The sequence below is a fragment of the Rana temporaria genome, chromosome 8, assembly GCF_905171775.1.
Source record: "Rana temporaria chromosome 8, aRanTem1.1, whole genome shotgun sequence".
NCBI lineage: Eukaryota > Metazoa > Chordata > Amphibia > Anura > Ranidae > Rana > Rana temporaria.
The window spans coordinates 54,390,733-54,410,444 of NC_053496.1; the positions used below are offsets into that span (position 1 = coordinate 54,390,733).

Below are 19,712 nucleotides of genomic sequence, written 5' to 3' on the forward strand. Positions count from 1 at the left end.
TGTAAACTCGTTGTTAAATATTGCTCTTCTCTTCTTTCAGAGACTGCGTTACTCATATTGTGGCTGAGAACAACTCTGGGGCTGAAGTTGTGGAGTGGCTGCAATCTAAGAAGTTGGACACTGTGATTAAATGTCAGATTGTGGACATCTCCTGGTTCACGGAGTGTATGGGAGCGGGATGTCCTGTACAGATAGAAGACCGGCACCAACTCACGGTGAGTCCCCCGCACTCACATTGTTACTATTCATATATTTGTATGACTTAAAGGAAAAATACAGGGGCTGAGGGAGGTAGGGTTCCTGCCGGCGTCATATTATTATGGCCCAGTAAGGAAGGGGTTAAAAACATTCAATTACAATATGACTTGTACAGCAATTGTATACGCTATTTTTTTATAGCATTTTTTTTCCTCCAGAGAAGTGGAATTACCCTTTTAAAAATTGAAAAGTAGCCGAAAAGTTGGACTTTTATGACTGAAGATACTCCATGGGTCTCGTATGTCATAACTGGTAACAGTGTTTGTGTACAGTGAGCCGTGCATGTGCAGTTCAGCGTATATTTACGGCACAGCTCTGTGCAGATATGACGTGACTCACATGCGCCTGCTTGGCAGTGATATCATCCAAGAGTGAACTCTGAGCCCACCCAGGGTATTACAATAGCAATCAGGAAGCGGGTTTGGACACCAGCAACCTGATTGGCTGAAAGGACAGGCAATCCTATTGGACACCTAGGAGGAGGAGGGGAGGAGCTGGAAGCTGCCATGGAGGAGAGGACTCAGAGCCGAGCCACTGCACCACACTGCCTGCCACCCACCACGATAGGGTAAGTGCTAGACCGATCGGCAAAAAGTGTGTGGTGGGGGGTTGTTGGTGGGTGCTGCTCAGGGGGGTTGGGTGGTTGTTTGCCACCCCCCCAAAAAAAACAAGCCGCCACTGGATATCATCTTGGTCTGGCCAATCAAAGAGTCCTAACCTGAAGGGGAAGACCGGGAAAAGAGGGAGGGCTTGTGACCAATGGGAGTACTGACATCGCAGCGCTGGAGGGGATCATTTGCAAGGTAAGTCTGCCATAATGTGCTAATATATAGCCAGATTCAGTAAGAGTTAGGCCGGCGTATCAGTAGATCTAACTCGGAATTTGCGCTGTCCTAAGTTTAAGTGTATTCTCAAACAGAGATACACTTAAACCTCTCTAAGATACGACGGCTTGCGCCGTCCTATCTTAGGGTGCAATATTTAGGCTGACCGCTAAGTGGCGCTTCCATTGCGGTCGGCGTAGAATATGTAAATCAGTAGATACGCCTATTCACGAACGCACGCCCGGCCGGCGCTGTACAGATACGCCGTTTACGTAACGCATTATCAGGCCTAAAGTTATACCATCAAATAGCTGGAATAGTAATGTTAAGTATGGCCGTCGTTCCCGCGTCGAAATTCGAAAATTTTACATCGTTTGCGTAAGTCGTCCGTGAATAGGGATTTACGTCATTTACGTCCACGTCTAAACCAATAGGCCCGTGCGGCGTACGTTGCCGCAATGCACACTGGGATATGTAGGCGGACGGCGCATGCGCCGCTCCAAAAAAACGTCAATCACGTCAGGTCAACCCAAATTAACATAAAACACGCCCCCTCAGCCTATTTTGAATTAGGCGTCCTTACACCCGCCCGTTTTAGGCTACGACGCCGTAACTTAGCAGGCAAGTACTTTGTGAATCATGTACTTGCCTCGCTAACTTACGGCGGCGTAGTGTAAATACCATACGCTACGCCGCCGCAAGTATGCGCTCGCCATCCCGAATCTAGCTAATAATGTGCATACTAGCACATCATGGTTAAAATCTCCTGGGGTCTGTTTTTTTTCTCTCTTTTATTTTATTTTTTTGCGGGGGATTAATTCCGCTTTTAATAAAATGGCTTTTGAAACGCCATTAACGAGTTGAAGCTTATTTGAAATTTTAATGACTGTGTTTTCACATACACTTTAAGTATTGTTATTCATTTGAATATTGCAACCACCACTTAATTTAAGCCGACAAAGTAGAAGCAACGCGGCAGATGGAGCCTCGCTGTCAGGCCTAAAACAATCGCAGGCCAAAAAAAAAAAGTGTTTTCTCTCTCAGCAACAAGAAGTTGATTGCCACGCTCGCATAAGACCTGCTGCTGAAGGCAGAGTGTAAATATGTGCATGTAAATAAGAGATCCAAGCAGAATTCCTATTGTCATTGTGTGCTTCTCTCCAATGGGCATCTGCTGTGTGGGAAGGCTGGAGTATAGCTTTCCCGACAACCCCTGACGTTTGTTATTAATACTGCTTACAACGTTATCTTGCTGCAGGATTATAGTAGTTCCATTTTTTTGTTCCAAACTTTTTAAAACTCAGAGAGTGAAAACTTTGTGGCGCAGGATATGCAATGCAAATGAGCACTCAGTCCTTATTTCCCCACAACAGCCGGTCTTATTAAAATGGTAATAAGGTCAGTGGTCTCATGTAGGGTTGGCACACGCCTAATGTTTTTTTTTTTTTAGACTTTAGAACATAACTAACTTGTCCTGAGGTACTTTGATTAAACTTTCAATGCATTCAAAATGTGGATAAGGTCAAGTAAAAAAAAACAACAAAAAAACGATTTGCCTACTTGCAGGCGGCAACAGCTTTTCAAAAGCAGCACACTTTATCAAAGCGGTACTATTTAAAGAGAATGTACAATGCTTTGTATTTTACAGTATTTTGTTTCATTATTATCGCTAAAAAAAAGGACAAAAAAATTAAAAAATACATAAAAAGCTCAGAATCATGAACTATTGTATTTTAATATCAAGCTCTCTTTTGTCCAATCAGTTAAATAATGCTTGATTGAGGACATTTAGCAGCAGAAAAATGTACTTTTGAGGAGTACTGGACTGAAGTTAAAGCAGAAAAAGCTATTTTCGTTATTTTGTCTTTAACCGCTTGCCGACCATCCGCCGTCATTATACTGCGGCAGGTTGGTTTGTTCCCACGAATCCCCATAGCTGTACGTCGGTCCCTTTAACAGCTATAGCAGGTGCGCACGTGCCACCTTCATGGCGCTGGAGCATATGCGAGTGACCATACTAACCTGGCAGGGGAGATACCATGATCACAAAGGTGGTTCTCTTAGGGCAAGGCTCAGCCATTGCACTCCGGCTGTGCTGAAAATGTAAAATAAAAAATGTGCGTGACCGGCAGGCCGCAATGTCCGCCGGCCACCCGCGATCGCCAGGGCCGCTGATAGAAATCTTGGGGCCCCATACAGTCTACCTGATGGGGCCCCCTTCAGCCCCACCCCTGGTCCCTCCTTCAGTCCCGCCCCTGGCCCCTCCCTAGACCCCGCCTTGAAACAAAGTGCAGATTTGTCTTCAAGTGATATTTATCACTGCAGACAGTGCCACCCATGCCGCCAATAGTATAATGCAATTGGCAGCATGGGTGGCACTGTCTCTGCAGGTAGCACATGCGTTATGTCATTAGCGTCATGGGTGGCAATGTCTGCAGCACATTACGGCATTGGTGGGATGGGTGGCACTGTCTGCAGCACATTGCGGCATGGGTGGCACTGTCTCTGCAGACAGCACATGCGTTATGTGCCATAATACATGTGCTACCTGCTGACAGTGCTGCAGACAGTGCCATCTATGACGCTAATGCAATAACGCATGTGCTACCTGCTGACAGTGCCACCCATGCCCCCAATGCCATAATGTGCTGCAGACAGTGCCACCTATGCCGCCAATAGTATAATGCAATTGGCAGCATGGGTGGCACTGTCTCTGCAGGTAGCACATGCGTTATGTCATTAGCATCATGGGTGGCACTGTCTGTAGCACATTATGGCATTGGCGGCATGGGTGGCACTGTCTGCAGCACATTATGGGATTGGGGGCATGGGTGGCACTGTCTCTACAGAAAGCACATATGTTATGAGCCATAATACATGTGCTACCTGCTGACAGTGCCACCCATGCCGCCAATGCCATAATGTGCTGCAGACACTGCCACCCATGCCACCAATAGTATAATGCAATTGGCAGCATGGGTGGCACTGTCTCTGCAGGCAGCACATGCGTTATGGCATTAGTGTCATGGGTGGCACTGTCTGCAACACATTACGGAATGGGTGGCACTGTCTCAGCAGGCAGCACATGCGTTATGGGCCATAATGCATGTGCTACCTGCAGATAGTGTCACCCATGCCGCCAATGCCATAATGTATAGATGCTGCTGGCTGCAGTAGTAGTAGATTTTGCTGCCCCTCCCCCCCAAGCCAGCACAGTAGCACACACCTGTGTAGTGGTGTTAGCTGGGCCCAAGGAGTCCCGATCCTGCTGCTGCCAGTCTCCACAAACTATTCCAGTTAGATGGGAATCATGAAATTTGATGCCTCTGCCTATGCCAATGTCCTCTGCCGCCGCTGCTCGCCTGAGTCCCCTCTCACTACTACTTCTCACGTGGAGAGAGAGGAATCACTCCGCGGCGCCAGGGGGATGGCACCACAGAGGACGCGCTGGCCGGGACTTGAGCCAGCGTGAGGAGCGGGCACAGAAGAATGCCTCTTCCGCGCCTGAAATACAAGAAATAGTTCCTCCCCTGCCGCCTCCAAATCATTCACTTCGCCAAAAAAAAAAGAAGAAAAAACGTAAAATGCTTGATAGATGGGACGTTAAGGGATGTCTGGATGATTTTTTTTTTTTTTACATTAAACTACTCTACTGTTCAGGTTGCCCGGGCCCTCCTGCTGGCCGGGCACGGTACAACAGGGCCAGTTGTACTGGCCTATCAGCGGCCCTGGCGATCGCTCCACAGAAAGCCAAAACGGGAATCTTTTGACGTAAAGAAACAGATCCCCGTTCTGATGGGGAAGTGATCGTCTGTACCTAGTGATCATGAACAGCGATCTCTCTCTACTCCCAGTCAGTCCCCTCCCCCCACCGTTAGAAACACCTCCCATATAGAACACATTTAACCCCTTGATCGCCCCCTTGTGTTAACGCCTTCCCGGCCAGTTTCGTTTATACAGTAATCAGTTCATTTTTATAGCACTGATCGCTGTATAAATGTCACTGGTCCCTAAAAAGTGTCAAACGTGTCTGATCTGTCCGCCACAATGTCACAGTCCAGCTAAAAATCGCTGATCACTGCCATTACTAGAAAAAAATTAATTATAATAATAAAAGTGCCATAAACCTATCCCCTATTTTGAGACACTATAACTTTTGCGCAAACCAATCACTATACGCCTATTGTATTTTTTTTTACCAAAAATATGTAGAAGAATACATATCAGCTTAAAATGGAGTGTATCTGTTCTGTGCAGGTGGTAAATCAGGGAACTGAGTGAGGCAGGGGTGAGTGGTAGTAAGTTTGGACATATGTCAGGCATCTATATGTATTTGATAAAATAGCTATATTAGCAAAATATTAGTAAAATATGCCCTTTGGGATCTGAAATTAAAAATATGTTTGTTTTTGTTTTTTTCTTGCCTAGACGAGAATGGAGATAGACGGGGCTGTAGTAAAAAAAAAAAAGTCCACTCAGAATGGATGTAGGTATTCAGAGACTATTCAGCAGCAATGATTAAAATTTACCGGTAGGATATGGGCGACCCATGGGTCCCAGATCTTCAGCCAAAATATTTTTTTTTTTACTTTAGCTATGGAAAAAGTTGGGAATTGTGACAGAACCCACTGTCACTGTGTGTTCTAGAGGAGTTTGTGGGCTGGACTCCTACCCAGAGATTTTGGCCCAGAAGAGACTGAGAGACTTGGGGACAAAATGGCATTGATGTAATGTAATGCTACATCCCTTCTCCCCCCATCCCCTCCTTGTGTTGCTGTGTGTAATTGTGTTGGGTCATGGCACATAGACAAAGGTCTGGAGACACCTCCCAGCAGGGGATGTGTAAGGAGGGGCTGCCTGCTTATCATAATCCCTTTATGTGTTTCAACTGTAGTTGTTTGAATATACAAGTGTTGCGTTTCCATTGGTTATTCCTTGTCCCCTACCCCCTTTATGACAAGGTTAAGGGAGTGTCCCTAACTGTGTTTAAAATTGTATGTTTGGTACTTAATATATAGTTGATGCTCTGCATGTTTAACCCTCAACACCTGTGTGGCTTGTCTCGTGATTGAGGGGTTAAGGGCTGGTTATGGCGAGTCTGCTGGCTGCGGGTGCGTTTGGAGGACAGGAGACACAGGTCTGGAGGAGGTGCCCAGTAGGGATATCTGAGAATTGTCCTATCGGGGCGGATGGGGATTTCCTTTTACTTTTTGTTCTAAAGACCCAACAGGTTAATCCCTCCCAAATTAGTAAAGAGGGGGTGATAAGCGCTCCAGGTATGTGATGAATCACAACCAAGGTGTAAAGTATATGAATGAATCACAATCAAAGAAAGGAATAGTGACCAAACTCAAAATGTGCAGTGCGTGCTAAATAGGAATAATCTGGAAGTGGGTGTTCAGATACTGTGAAACCACTAGGGAATATCCAGTCCCCTATGAGTCTAAAAAAATATCACTTGTGCACTCATAAGAACAATATATAAATATATACAATATGAATATATATAATATATAAAAGGTAAAAATGTGGAGGTAAAATGTGTAATAACAACAATAATAGTGATGATCAAACAGTCTATAGATGGAGATGGTAAGGTGTTCTCATATATGGATAACTGTGTGAAAGCAGCAGTTTTAAAATCCTCATTGGTGTTGTAGTACCCTTACCATGAAGGTGCTATATGTGCGCATATAGTGATATCCCTCTGGATTTCCGATCACCTTTCTCCTGGGGTCACTCAATGAAGGTTGTTCCAGCTGCTGTATACCATAAAGGTGCAGGATGCATGTGTATAGTAGCAGCCCTCTGAATCTCCGGTCTCCTTTCTCCTGGGGTCACTCAGTTCAGGTGGGTTCTAGCTGCTGTATACCTCCAAAGCAGTCCAAGTAATGATGGTCCAATAGGAGCAATGGGGTGGGGAAAAAGAAAATTGCCTCCAATAGTGTAGTAAGTTTGGAAATTCAAGGATATTTATTGTGATAAAAAATCAGGTAAAAAGCAGGTAGCGCTACAAGCGCTTAACAATAAAAGACAGCGTTTGTGTGACAGTGCAGACGTGGCGTTTTAAAATTACCGCCTTGCGTCCTATGGCCTCCGGCTTGTACGAGTGTATTCCTCGGTCTCGACTATCAGTTCCCTACGGCGTTACGTCACGTACCTCGTGACTTCATCAGGGGTCTGATGAAGTCACGAGGTACGTGACGTAACGCCGTAGGGAACTGATAGTCGAGACCGAGGAATACACTCGTACAAGCCGGAGGCCATAGGACGCAAGGCGGTAATTTTAAAACGCCACGTCTGCACTGTCACACAAACGCTGTCTTTTATTGTTAAGCAAAGGAAAAAAGGTTGTTGCGCTAAAAATAACAAATCTAAACAATAAAATTTGAAAAAATATATAAAATTATGGAGCCAATATCCCAAATCGGTGCGGTACTAAAAAGGAGAATAATTGCAGTCCTAATGCATCCACAGAAATAAAGTTCGTATAGGAGTGGCAATGTTGAGGAGCAAATAAAGAAAAACACCTCGAACCAATAAAAAATTGGAGGCTTACCAGATGGCAAGCAGTGTGTGCTTGCGACTGCAAACCCCAGTCAAGGCCTTTAAATTGATCCTCGCAGGGAAAGATGGAAAAGGAAGAGGATTCTTAAAGTCTCCACCGGAAGCCAAATTAATGAGCCGTATCATAGGAAAAAATATTTCAATGGTGAAGTACGTTTGATCAGCACACATATAGGTAAAAAGTGACTTTAAGTACCACCATCACCAGCACCCTATAAATAGGAGGCTTACCAGAACAAATAAGAACAACAGCAAGTGGCTAAAACCCTAGCCTGGGCCTTTGATTCCTGGGCTGTAAAGATAGTCCTACGTGTCCTCCGTGTTCAGTGGGTACATAGAGGAAGTGATAGAGCCCACATAGTGAAGTTCGTTAAACAATGCGTTTAATAATAAAAAGATTGCACTTACAGAGTCAATGGAGATAAAAACAGAGAGAAGCCGGCCGGCTCGGAACAAACGCCCGTCCACTCTACACAACACGTCCTGCGTCAGCACGCTACCCCTACGAGGTAGCGTGCTGACGCAGGACGTGTTGTGTAGAGTGGACGGGCGTTTGTTCCGAGCCGGCCGGCTTCTCTCTGTTTTTATCTCCATTGACTCTGTAAGTGCAATCTTTTTATTATTAAACGCATTGTTTAACGAACTTCACTATGTGGGCTCTATCACTTCCTCTATGTACCCACTGAACACGGAGGACACGTAGGACTATCTTTACAGCCCAGGAATCAAAGGCCCAGGCTAGGGTTTTAGCCACTTGCTGTTGTTCTTATTTGTTCTGGTAAGCCTCCTATTTATAGGGTGCTGGTGATGGTGGTACTTAAAGTCACTTTTTACCTATATGTGTGCTGATCAAACGTACTTCACCATTGAAATATTTTTTCCTATGATACGGCTCATTAATTTGGCTTCCGGTGGAGACTTTAAGAATCCTCTTCCTTTTCCATCTTTCCCTGCGAGGATCAATTTAAAGGCCTTGACTGGGGTTTGCAGTCGCAAGCACACACTGCTTGCCATCTGGTAAGCCTCCAATTTTTTATTGGTTCGAGGTGTTTTTCTTTATTTGCTCCTCAACATTGCCACTCCTATACGAACTTTATTTCTGTGGATGCATTAGGACTGCAATTATTCTCCTTTTTAGTACCGCACCGATTTGGGATATTGGCTCCATAATTTTATATATTTTTTCAAATTTTATTGTTTAGATTTGTTATTTTTAGCGCAACAACCTTTTTTCCTTTGTTCTATGCTGTTGTGTTCTGTATTAACACTCCGTTGTTGCAGCTTTATTAGCAATTTATTGTTATTGTTTTGTAATATTTGTTAGCGCGGTAATTTTTCTTCCTTTGTTTTATTGTTAAGCGCTTGTAGCGCTACCTGCTTTTTACCTGATTTTTTATCACAATAAATATCCTTGGATTTCCAAACTTACTACACTATTGGAGGCAATTTTCTTTTTCCCCACCCCATTGCTCCTTTAGGACCATCATTACTTGGACTGCTTTGGAGGTATACAGCAGCTGGAACCCACCTGAACCAAGTGACCCCAGGAGAAAGGGGATCGGAGATCCGGAGGGCTGCTACTATACACATGCATCCTGCACCTTTATGGTATACAGCAGCTGGAACAACCTTCATTGAGTGACCCCAGGAGAAAGGTGATCGGAAATCCAGAGGGATATCACTATATGCGCACATATAGCACCTTCATGGTAAGGGTACTACAACACCAATGAGGATTTTAAAACTGCTGCTTTCACACAGTTATCCATATATGAGAACACCTTACCATCTCCATCTATAGACTGTTTGATCATCACTATTATTGTTGTTATTACACATTTTACCTCCACATTTTTACCTTTTATATATTATATATATTCATATTGTATATATTTATATATTGTTCTTATGAGTGCACAAGTGATATTTTTTTAGACTCATAGGGGACTGGATATTCCCTAGTGGTTTCACAGTATCTGAACACCCACTTCCAGATTATTCCTATTTAGCACGCACTGCACATTTTGAGTTTGGTCACTATTCCTTTCTTTGATTGTGATTCATTCATATACTTTACACCTTGGTTGTGATTCATCACATACCTGGAGCGCTTATCACCCCCTCTTTACTTGTTTTCCCTTTTTGTGTTATGTGAACACTTTAGATATAGCTGCCCCAGGTATAATATATACACTATTTTTTCACATTTTGTTTACTCACAGTAGCGCATTGGAACTTATCATTTACCCCTCCCAAATTAGGATACATCGACAGCTGTCAACTGAACCGGTGTATTCATTAGAAGATTTGGGGAACGGGGCTGTGGTAAAAAAAAATTATAGCTTTTTCATAAAAGGAAGTTCAAGGGATAAACCTCCCTTTTGGGAGTGAAGGTCTGCTTTAAAGAGACCCAGTCATGTATTAAAATATATTCAGCTAAGGACAAACCTGTAAAGAAGAGGATGTATACATACCTCTCCTGCTGCCTGCACTGCCCGAATGATCTTCTTGGACCCCTACAGTTCTCACTAGTTCTCTCCTCTTCATGCCAATGCAGGAGAGAAGGGGACCACTGTCAGGAATGCTGGTAGATCAGACTGTGTGACCGCACAGAGGAACCAAACAAGGTGAGTAGTGAAAAAAAAGGTGTTTATTTACAAATGTGTGAACCACCAGTGCACAATAAAACGACAAACAGTATGTACAAATAAAGGGGAATACCGTATTCATAAACGAGCCAAGCCGAGGTCATACACATGGGAGGTCAGTAGATGGGTGAGGATGGGAACACAGCGGATCAGGTAGCGGATGGATGGACAGGCTGCGGGGCAGGAATCCAAGAGGGAACAGGAACCAATGTAAACAGGCAAAGGGAAGAACGGGTCCAGGATAAGCTCAGGATGGGGAACAGAAACAGAGTCCAGATAGCAGGGTCAGATAACAGGCTCAGGTCCAGGAGGTATAACGATACCAGGGCGAGGAGTGATTACACACGCCGGGTATTTATAGAGGCGTGCTGATTGCATTCAGGTCACACCTGAACGCAGGAAGGGCTGTATGCTCCATACTGCCAAGAACGCCCCGCTGGTGGACGCCAGTACTGCAGCCATAGGATCAGATAATACCACCAGGGGAGAGCTCCATTGGCAGTCCAAGACTGCCGGGAGACACCTGGTGGTGGGCCACAGTACTGCACGCCAAATACCAGGCAGTAACACCAGCGGGGGGAACCTTCCCTGACAACCACAGAGATTGACACTCGAACTGCGTTGGACTATTGAGACGCGAGAGATATGTATGTCCTTTGTTGAAAGCATTTTAGTACTTGACAAGTTCTCTTTAAACTAAGCTGGTGACACTTGGAATCACATTCTACATGTTAATAATTTTGGAGTCAACAATGAATCTATTATAATAGAGATCTTGTTTTGGTGTTAAAGATTTAGCGTGAATGAACATGAAGTTTGAATTGAAATTGACTCTAGTTGTATTTGAATCCTATTGCCAAATGACCTTTTTATATGAATGAGTCGGTTTTTAAGTGATTTGCTATTGGCATTTTAATAGGGAAAGATTTCCTTAACAGGCTATAAATTCGGGTGCAATGATGATAAATCTTATGAGTCAGAATATGTCATGACTGGTATAATTATCCCTCTGTATTTTACTCTGGTATATGATAGATGTGCACCTCTCTTGTAATTAACATATGAAGTGCGTACGCTATACCAGCCACTGGAAAGGGCATTTGCGAATTTTGTTTTCGACTTTCAGCCCTCAGCCAGGAGGAACTCCTGTCTATAAATTCCTGGCTGATTTTTAATCTTGAGAGGTCGCAGCTCCCGAGCACATTATAGAAAAGGTTCGGTGGTTCTATTTCATTTCTATGATCTGTTCATCAAAGCAATGTTTTCCAATCCTCCTGCAGTCTTTTCTTATTTCTTCAACATTTTCTGAAGCTAGAGGGATTTTTAATCCTAAATGTGTTCAAACGGATGGAAAACTCTGCATTGTCCTAACAAAGTACGAGGGAATTCATACAAATTTATGGTCAGAACCTTTTTGTATGTAAATTTGATCAAAGTCAAAGTAAAACTTTTTAAGCTGGAGCATTGTGCATGCATTCCGGTGTGGTTATCTCAATCCTTTTATCAAAGTTTGTGCTAAGAATTGTCTGAACTGGTCAGGCAAGTTATTCTGCCGATGGCATCTTGGCATTATCTGATGTCGGTGCAGAGGCCCTTAATGCACAAAAATATGGCTTGGCTACTGTCAAAGCTTAGTTTAAAGGATCACTAAAGGAAAATATTTTTTTAGCTAAATAGCTTCCTTTACCGTACTGCAGTCCTGGTTTCATGTCCTCATTGTTCGTTTTTGCTTTGAAGTTGCTGTAATTCTGCTCTGATCTCCACACTTCCTGCTTGTCTGGCTCCTTATGAAAAATCTCATGGCAGCTTTTCACTGTGGTCCAAGCTGTGTGTCTAAAACTCCTCAGAACTAATCAGATTCATTTTAAAAACAAAACACTGCCCTGGATTGCTAATGTGAAGTTATCCAATACGGATAAAAAAAAAAAAAAGTTTTTGATTTAATTTGCTTGCTTTGCGTCCACTTCCTGATTCCCCTAAGTGCCCTTTCACACAACAAAAATGTCCTCCAGATCCGTTTCAGATGCGTTTATGCATGCACGTTTTTGTTGCGTTCCAGACGCAGATACTTTTTTATCTTCTTTTTTTCCTGTTTTTCTTTTCAATGTACTGGGGTCCTGTGCATGTTTGATGCATTTTTTTATGCTTTTTTCCAGTCCTGCATGGCACCTGTTGATCTGCTGATTACTGGTGCAATGCTTTGCAGCAGGGGTCTCAAAACTGCAGCCCGAGGAGATGTGGCCCTTTGCTAGCCTTTATCTGGCCCTTTATCTGGGGCACTATTCCTCCCACTAATATGAGGCACTATTCCCCCCACTGACACCAACAATGGGGCACTATATCTTCCAAATGCATGGAGAGTAGGTTATATGGGTTCCAATGGCATAGTTCACACCAGCGCAGTGCATTCGGTGCTTTTCAGTTCCAGAAAAAAAGTACAACATGCTGCTTTTTCCTGCACTGAACTGTACTCGAATGTGTTAAAAAACATAAAAAAAGAAGAAAAAAAGGTATCTGCCGATTGGGGTCAGCAGGGGGCACTACTTCTCCTCCTATTGACCACCAACCCCGAGGCCATATTTATTTTTACTGATGCTGAGCCCATGACATTTTCTGCCCCTGCTGGCCACAATTCGGCCCCCATAAAATGTGAAGAAAAATGAATTGGCCCTTTGTTTGAAAAGTTTGGAGACCCCTGCTTTACAGGCTCAAAAAAAAAAAATGTTTTATCTGCAAAAAAATGTGCATTTTTTTTTAAAAATAACAAACATGTTATACTTACCTCCACTGTGCAGCTCGTTTTGCACAGAGTGGCCCCGAATCCTGTCTTCTGGGGTCCCTCGGTGGCTGTCTCGGCTCCTCCTCGCAAAAGCTTTCTACCTTCATGCGAGCGAATTTGCATGGTGGAAAGCTTTTGCGAGTGCGCTCCCGTGATACAGCGGCGGCCATAGCCGCCGACTGTATCACTTGGCCCTGCTCCCCGGCGCGCAGCGTCATCCGCTGTGATTGACAGCAGCGCCAGCCAATGGCTGCCCTGCTATCAATCCGCCCAGCCTAGGCAATCAACGGCCAGGCTGGGAACCGAACAGGATGACAAGCACGCGCCCGGGACTTTCGAACAGTGAGGTAAGTAAAACGGGGGCTCGGGGGGGGGGGGGGGGGGCGGTGCTGTCAGATGTTTTTTTACCTTAATGCATTAGGATGCATTAAGGTAAAACAACTTTTACCTTTACAACCCCTTTAAGTGAACATATCCTTTAAGAAACGCAAACAAACAGATAAGTGTAATGTCGTAAGTTGCATGCGTGAGACAAAGCACATGACATCATGCGTTCCATCTTGCATATGGGCAGAACTTTTCTAAATAGTGGCACGGGAGCAAGGACACCGGCTGCACAGAGGCAGCCGGAAAAGGGATCTACAACAAGGAAAGTCATCATGAACATAGATGAGTGTATTTCTATGCAGTGTATTATACTGTATATTATTGCTGTTTTCTTGCGGAGAAAGATCCTCTTTAACACACTTCCTGTCCTAAGATGACACCACATATATGACATGACATAACTCCTCCCCCTCTACTCATCTTCATAACATAGGAGAGGTGTTTGTGGGTTCACAGAAAGTACTAGGAATAATGATTTGTACCTATAGTTAAGCCTATAATAAGACTTCTCCATAGGTACAGTAAATATCTCCTAAACATGCACCGTTTAGGAGATATTCACTTTAGATGCAGCTGGTGACGTCACCAGCGCATTCGTTCTGAAGGAACGGCATACCTGTAAACAGCGGCTCCCGCGCAGGAGCGACTTTTATTGCGACTCTGGACACTCACCCAGCCGGAGTCTCCATCTTAACCCAGAAGGAAGACCGGGTTAAGATGGAGGCACCTTCAGCAGTGACAGCACACCGCTAGAGGGTTTTTCGTTCTTTCACTTGATGTGCTAGTATGCAATTTAAACTAGCTGTGACCCATCTCTGTTATTTAGCTGCAAGAGAGAAATATCAGCTCACCATTTTGGCTGTGCGGTTTGTAAATCTAACGAGAATATTCTCTAGGGTCTCTGCTAAAAAAAGATATATACTGTTTGGGGGTTCTAAGTAATTTTCTAGCAAAAAATACAAATTTAAAAACTTTTAAACAAAAAGTTCCAGAAAAGGCTTGGTCGTCAAGCGGTTAAAATGCAAATTGTTTGGCAGGTGAAACAGCTTGGTGTGCACACTCGCGCGCACACTTACATTTTAGCTACTATGTTTATCAAATTTCTCCTGATGTCCTTGTTTACAGATTTCACATATACTGCTTTGTAACAGTAGTAGCAGCTTTGGTGTCACAGGTTGAAAAAGTATCGATTCAGAAGAATGAAGAATGGCATAAAAGGTGCTGATAATTTAGAGTAAGGTGTTTACAATGATAGTAAATGTGTATTTATTGCTGTCAAAACTATGGCCACTTAGTAGTTGTTACATTTCATTATGCGTACCCTAAATATGCCATGACCCACATTACACCTACCTGTGTAACAAATCTACTTCTCTGCTTAAGACAAGCCGATATAACTGACACTCATTGGAGCTGTCAAGTAACAACATATACATGATGTGTAGGAGGTGTTGGTATAACGCGGTGATTCAATGAGTATCATACTGTAAATCCAACCCTTTACCACCTGTCTATTCAAATTAAGAGTTATTTTAAACTAAGATGCAAGAGATTTTTGCAATCTTATCAATGGCTGTTAATATTTTTTTCAAAATTGCTTCTATAAATAGTTTGTAGTTGAGGGCAGCCATGTTGGCCTATTAGATATGCAGGCTCTGCGTCTTGCCTTCCAGTGCTACACTGTGGGGGAGATTTACTAAAACTGGTGCACATAGAAACTGATTTGAAATCCCCTAAAAGAACGGCGTGGGTTCCCCCCAATTCATACCAGGCCCTTTTAAGTCTGGTATGGGTCTTGAGGGGAAACCCCTCCAAGACTATACCAGACCCTTTGGTATGAATTTTGAGGGTAAACCTCACACCATATCGTAGCTCCAACGTCAATGACAATATCTTCTTTATCCGCTTCCTCCACCAATGTCTTTTTCCTCTGCCAATGTCTTCTTCCTCAGCTGCCTCTGACACGCTGAAAATAAAAAAGATACTCCTGCTCGCTCAATCCCCCCTATTCGTGGCCTGCCATGATGCATGCTCGGATATTGGTCTGGTATGGATTGTGGGGGGACCCCATGCCGTTTTTTTTGGTTTGGGGTTTACCCTCAAAATCCACTAAACTATTGTTTTCTGTGTGTCATTGCAGTTACCTGCATTTGTTCTCAAGGAGGAAACTGCACATAGTGTGAATAGGCCCTTAAACTATTTTTTTTTTAAAGTCTGTCCATACATTTTGGTACATACTATTGGAAGCCTTGTTACCATCACGTGCACATTCCCCCCGTTGTCCCTTTGACGACGTCTATTATGACGAAACATACGTTGGGCGGAGGGGTGAAGTCAACATGCCTGCCGGGGACTTGTAAGTACTGTAGATGTCTTTTAATATATATATTTTTTTAATGGAGGACGTTACGTAATGAGCTTTTCTTTTTTTTTATCTGCTCCATACCATTCTGTATGAGACCGTTTCCATACCAATACTCTATGGGCCATATTAAGGGGAGAAATACTCCAAACCCACAGTGAGAGGTGAGCTCACTAAGGCGAGATTAGACCCGTAAAGGGTCTTATCATCTGGTAAGAGGCTCTGTTATGTATCTTGGAGCGGAGCACTGATTGGTGATCACTTGCAGCACTAAGAAATAATAATGTGCACATGATGAGCACTACTTTCAAATATTCAAATAATCACATTGGGACTTTTTTTACTTTACTATTTCCTTGTGGATTTTGCATTTTTTCAGTTTATCTTTGACAGCACGGACCTATGTGAACTTTATCCTCACTAATATTGCATGAATTTACTTTTGGTATACTTATCGCTTGGATTTAGTATTTTTTTCAACGCTTATGCACTAAACTGTACTGAAGTACTGTTTAAAAATAAAAATAGTTAACATGAGGTTATGAACATAATTTAAGACAACATTTTATTTTGTATTTATATAGTTGATATTATGTGCAATATTGTGAGTGCAGCTGTTGTGATTATTGATTACTAATTAACATTATTGCTAATTTTTTTATTCTTGCACCGAGCGCAGATATCGCTTTACTTAAACTGTTACCAGCACAATAGCTCAATGTCATTTTTGTGTAGATCTTGCAGTATCATATCCCACATCTTTCTCAGCCTTCCCTGGTACAACCGTGTTTTTTTTTATTTTTTTTATTCTCTTTAATCCCTAAAGCAAGGAGTAAGCATTTTTTTTTTAGTCTTTAATATCTGTAGATGTGGAACATATCCAAAGGGATTTTGTACAGCTAGTTAGGGTGATCTGTCAGAATCCTAAAAAGGGATTTTATGGAACAATTTCTTGATTTTAGTTAAATATCAGAGCCATAAGCTACTTTTCCTAAAGCGGTTTTAGATCCTAAATTCCCTAGGAAGTAATGAAGTATTTTGCCAGTGGGATAAAAAAAAAAATATGTTCATTTTTAGGTTATTCACTGAACACTGGTACATTTTTTTTATTACCATTTTATTTTCTTCTTAAATATGTATGACCAGAATAACAAATGACGTGTTGTGCATGGCTTAGCAGAGGACCTGTATTATATTATGTGTAATGCTTTTCTGTGGTTAAAGTGGTGGGGCAAGAAAATAAAATAGAAAATAAAATCTATCAGCATCTTATGTTGAGCTGGGAACAGTACATTGCTTTGAAATTATGCTAATATGGAAACCCCCTGTGTTCTCTCCTCCACCACCCCCCACTCTACTCATTTCCATACACTTTTATTCTTTTCACACTTAAATACCCAATGCAGTGAATTATAGTGTTTAAGAAGTACAGCATTTGAAATGTTCAGATGCATTTCTGCTTTTTCGTTTAATATTTTTAGCAACATTTAAGTTTCCTTTAAAGGAGGCCCCTCGCCCCAATTATTAAAGAAGAACACCAGTGTTTTTATTTAAAGTGATTCTCTCTTCTGCTGCAATTTGGACTTTTATGAACAGGCAAAACTTTGACACTTTCAGGTACAATTGGAACTTTCCAGCACTCTCCTGCCCCAGTCATCTTATATATCCATAACTATAATGCCCTACTGGCTGTGTGGAGGCAAGTAACCTCAGTCCCTCAAAGTGCCAGAGCTTTGCCCAATTGGGGTAACTTTGCTGATGATGAACTCCAATTTTTATTTTTTTTAGCTTTGAACAAAGATGGGAAGAGTTAGAACTGTTGTTTTTTTTTTTGCTATCTTTGTGCGCAATAGGGACATTGGGCCAGATTCACATACCCACGGCGCAGCGTAACGTAAACCGTTTACGTTACACCGCCGCAAGTTTTCAGTCTAAGTGCCCGATCCACAAAGCACTTACCTGGAAATTTGCGGCGGTGTATCGTAAACACGTCCGGCGCAAGGCAGTCCAATTCAAATGGGGCGGGTACCATTTAAATTAGGCGCGCTCCCGCGCCGGACGTACTGCGCATGCTCCCGTCGCAAATTTCCCTATGTGCTTTGCGCGAAATTACGACGCGCCGACGTTTTGAGAATCGCGACGTCAACAAAGCACTTATGCCGGGAAAAAGGAAAAATGTAAAAAAAAATCAAAAGCGACGCGGGAAAGACGGGCATGCTTTAACATGGTGGAGTACTTTTCCACCATATTAAAGGTGCCCTATCTTTGCGACGGAAATCTAACACTTGCGACGACGTAACGACGGGAAAAATCTTCGTGGATCGCCGTAACTCCTAATTTGCATACCCGACGTTGGTTTACGACGCAAACTCCCCCCAGCGGCGGCCGCCGTATTGCATCCTAAGATCCGACAGTGTAAGTTCATTACACCTGTCGGATCTTCTGGCTATCTATGCGTAACTGATTCTATGAATCAGTCGCATAGATACTCTGAGGCCCCGTACACACGACCAGTTTCCTCGGCAGAATTCAGCTTCCGACCGAGTTTCTGGCTGAATTCTGCCGAGAAACCCGGCCGTGTGTACACTTTCGGCCGAGGAAGCCGACGAGGAGCTCGGCGAGGAAATAGAGAACATGTTCTCTATTTCCTCGTTGTTCTATGGGAGCTCTCGCCCCGCCGAGCTCCTCGGCGGCTTCAGTGCTGAACTGGCCGAGGAACTCGATGTGTTTGGCACGTCGAGTTCCTCGGCCGTGTGTACGAGGCTTGAGAGATACGACGGAGTATCTGAGATACTCCGTCATATCTCCTTTGTGAATCCGGACCATTTTCCCTAACTTCCTGTCCCGGTGACAAGGTGTAACCTGACTTGGAAAGTTTGCTACGAAATATAGATTGTTGGAGCTAGCTTTTTCGTGCATCACATCTGATGAATAATATGCAACCTTTACCGGGGTATGCAATGAACGTAGCTAATTACGTAGTTACATAGTTAATCTGGTGGAAAAAAGACACAAGTCCCGCCCAGTTCAACCAACAGAGAAAAAAAAAAAGAAAATAAAAACATTCTAGTAAAAAACCTCCACATACATTATCCAATACCCATAGTCGATTCAGAGGAAGGCAAAAAAAAAAACAATAGAGCATGATCCAATTTGCTCCAGCAGGGACAGTAGGGGAAAAAAATCCTTCTTAATCCCCCAAAAGGCAATTGGACATTCCCTGGATCAACGTTATAAAATAACTCACATGCAATCCCTATATGGACAAAAAAGCATTTTATTTTTAAGAGTGCATGTTGATAGCCCTAATGGCATTTGGACAATTTATGATATGAGACTGTAATTGGGTGTAAGATTATATTTAGGCCTCGTACACACGACCGAAAATCTCGTCAGGAAAAACCCATAGTTTTCCCTGACGAGATTCTTGACGAGAAACTCTTGCCACCCGAGTGTACAGACTTTTGTTTCAAAAGAACCGCGGTTCTCTTGAAAGGAAAGAAGGCAGTGACGTCATCGCGTATGACGAGCATGCGCTCGTCACATTCGATGCCGTCGCCACCATCTTGCTTCACCCTACCTATGCCGTGGAAGCTACCGCGCACGCGTCAAAGTCATTTCGAGCATGCACGGGTTTCCACGGCGACAGGTAAGTATACACACTCTCTGGTTTCTCGTCGGGAAACAGGCCGACAAGAATCTTGACGAGAAAAAAGAGAGCAGGTTCTTTTTTTTCTTGTCGAGATTCTGGCCAGATTTCCTGACGAGAAACCTGAAAGCCAAAAATGCCACACGAATGGGAATCTCGGCAAGAAGCAGTTTTCTTGCTGTCTTTTGCCGAGAAAACCGGTCGTGTGTACGAGGCTTAACAGTATCTAATACAGAGG

The 19,712-nt window shown here is 43.2% G+C and overlaps 1 protein-coding gene and 1 non-coding gene across 2 annotated transcripts in view; both read left to right on the top strand.

Annotated features, from left to right (window-relative positions):
* Positions 1-19,712, top strand: part of DNTT (DNA nucleotidylexotransferase) — a 114,651-nt gene that overhangs the window by 40,916 nt on the left and 54,023 nt on the right. The window contains exon 2 of the mRNA XM_040322156.1: positions 41-215. Coding sequence (XP_040178090.1) covers positions 41-215 — 175 coding nt within the window. The remainder of the gene's footprint in view (positions 1-40; positions 216-19,712) is intronic.
* On the top strand, positions 3,097-3,254 carry LOC120912473. Its single transcript, XR_005743074.1, has one exon. It is a non-coding gene; the product is annotated as a U1 spliceosomal RNA (small nuclear RNA).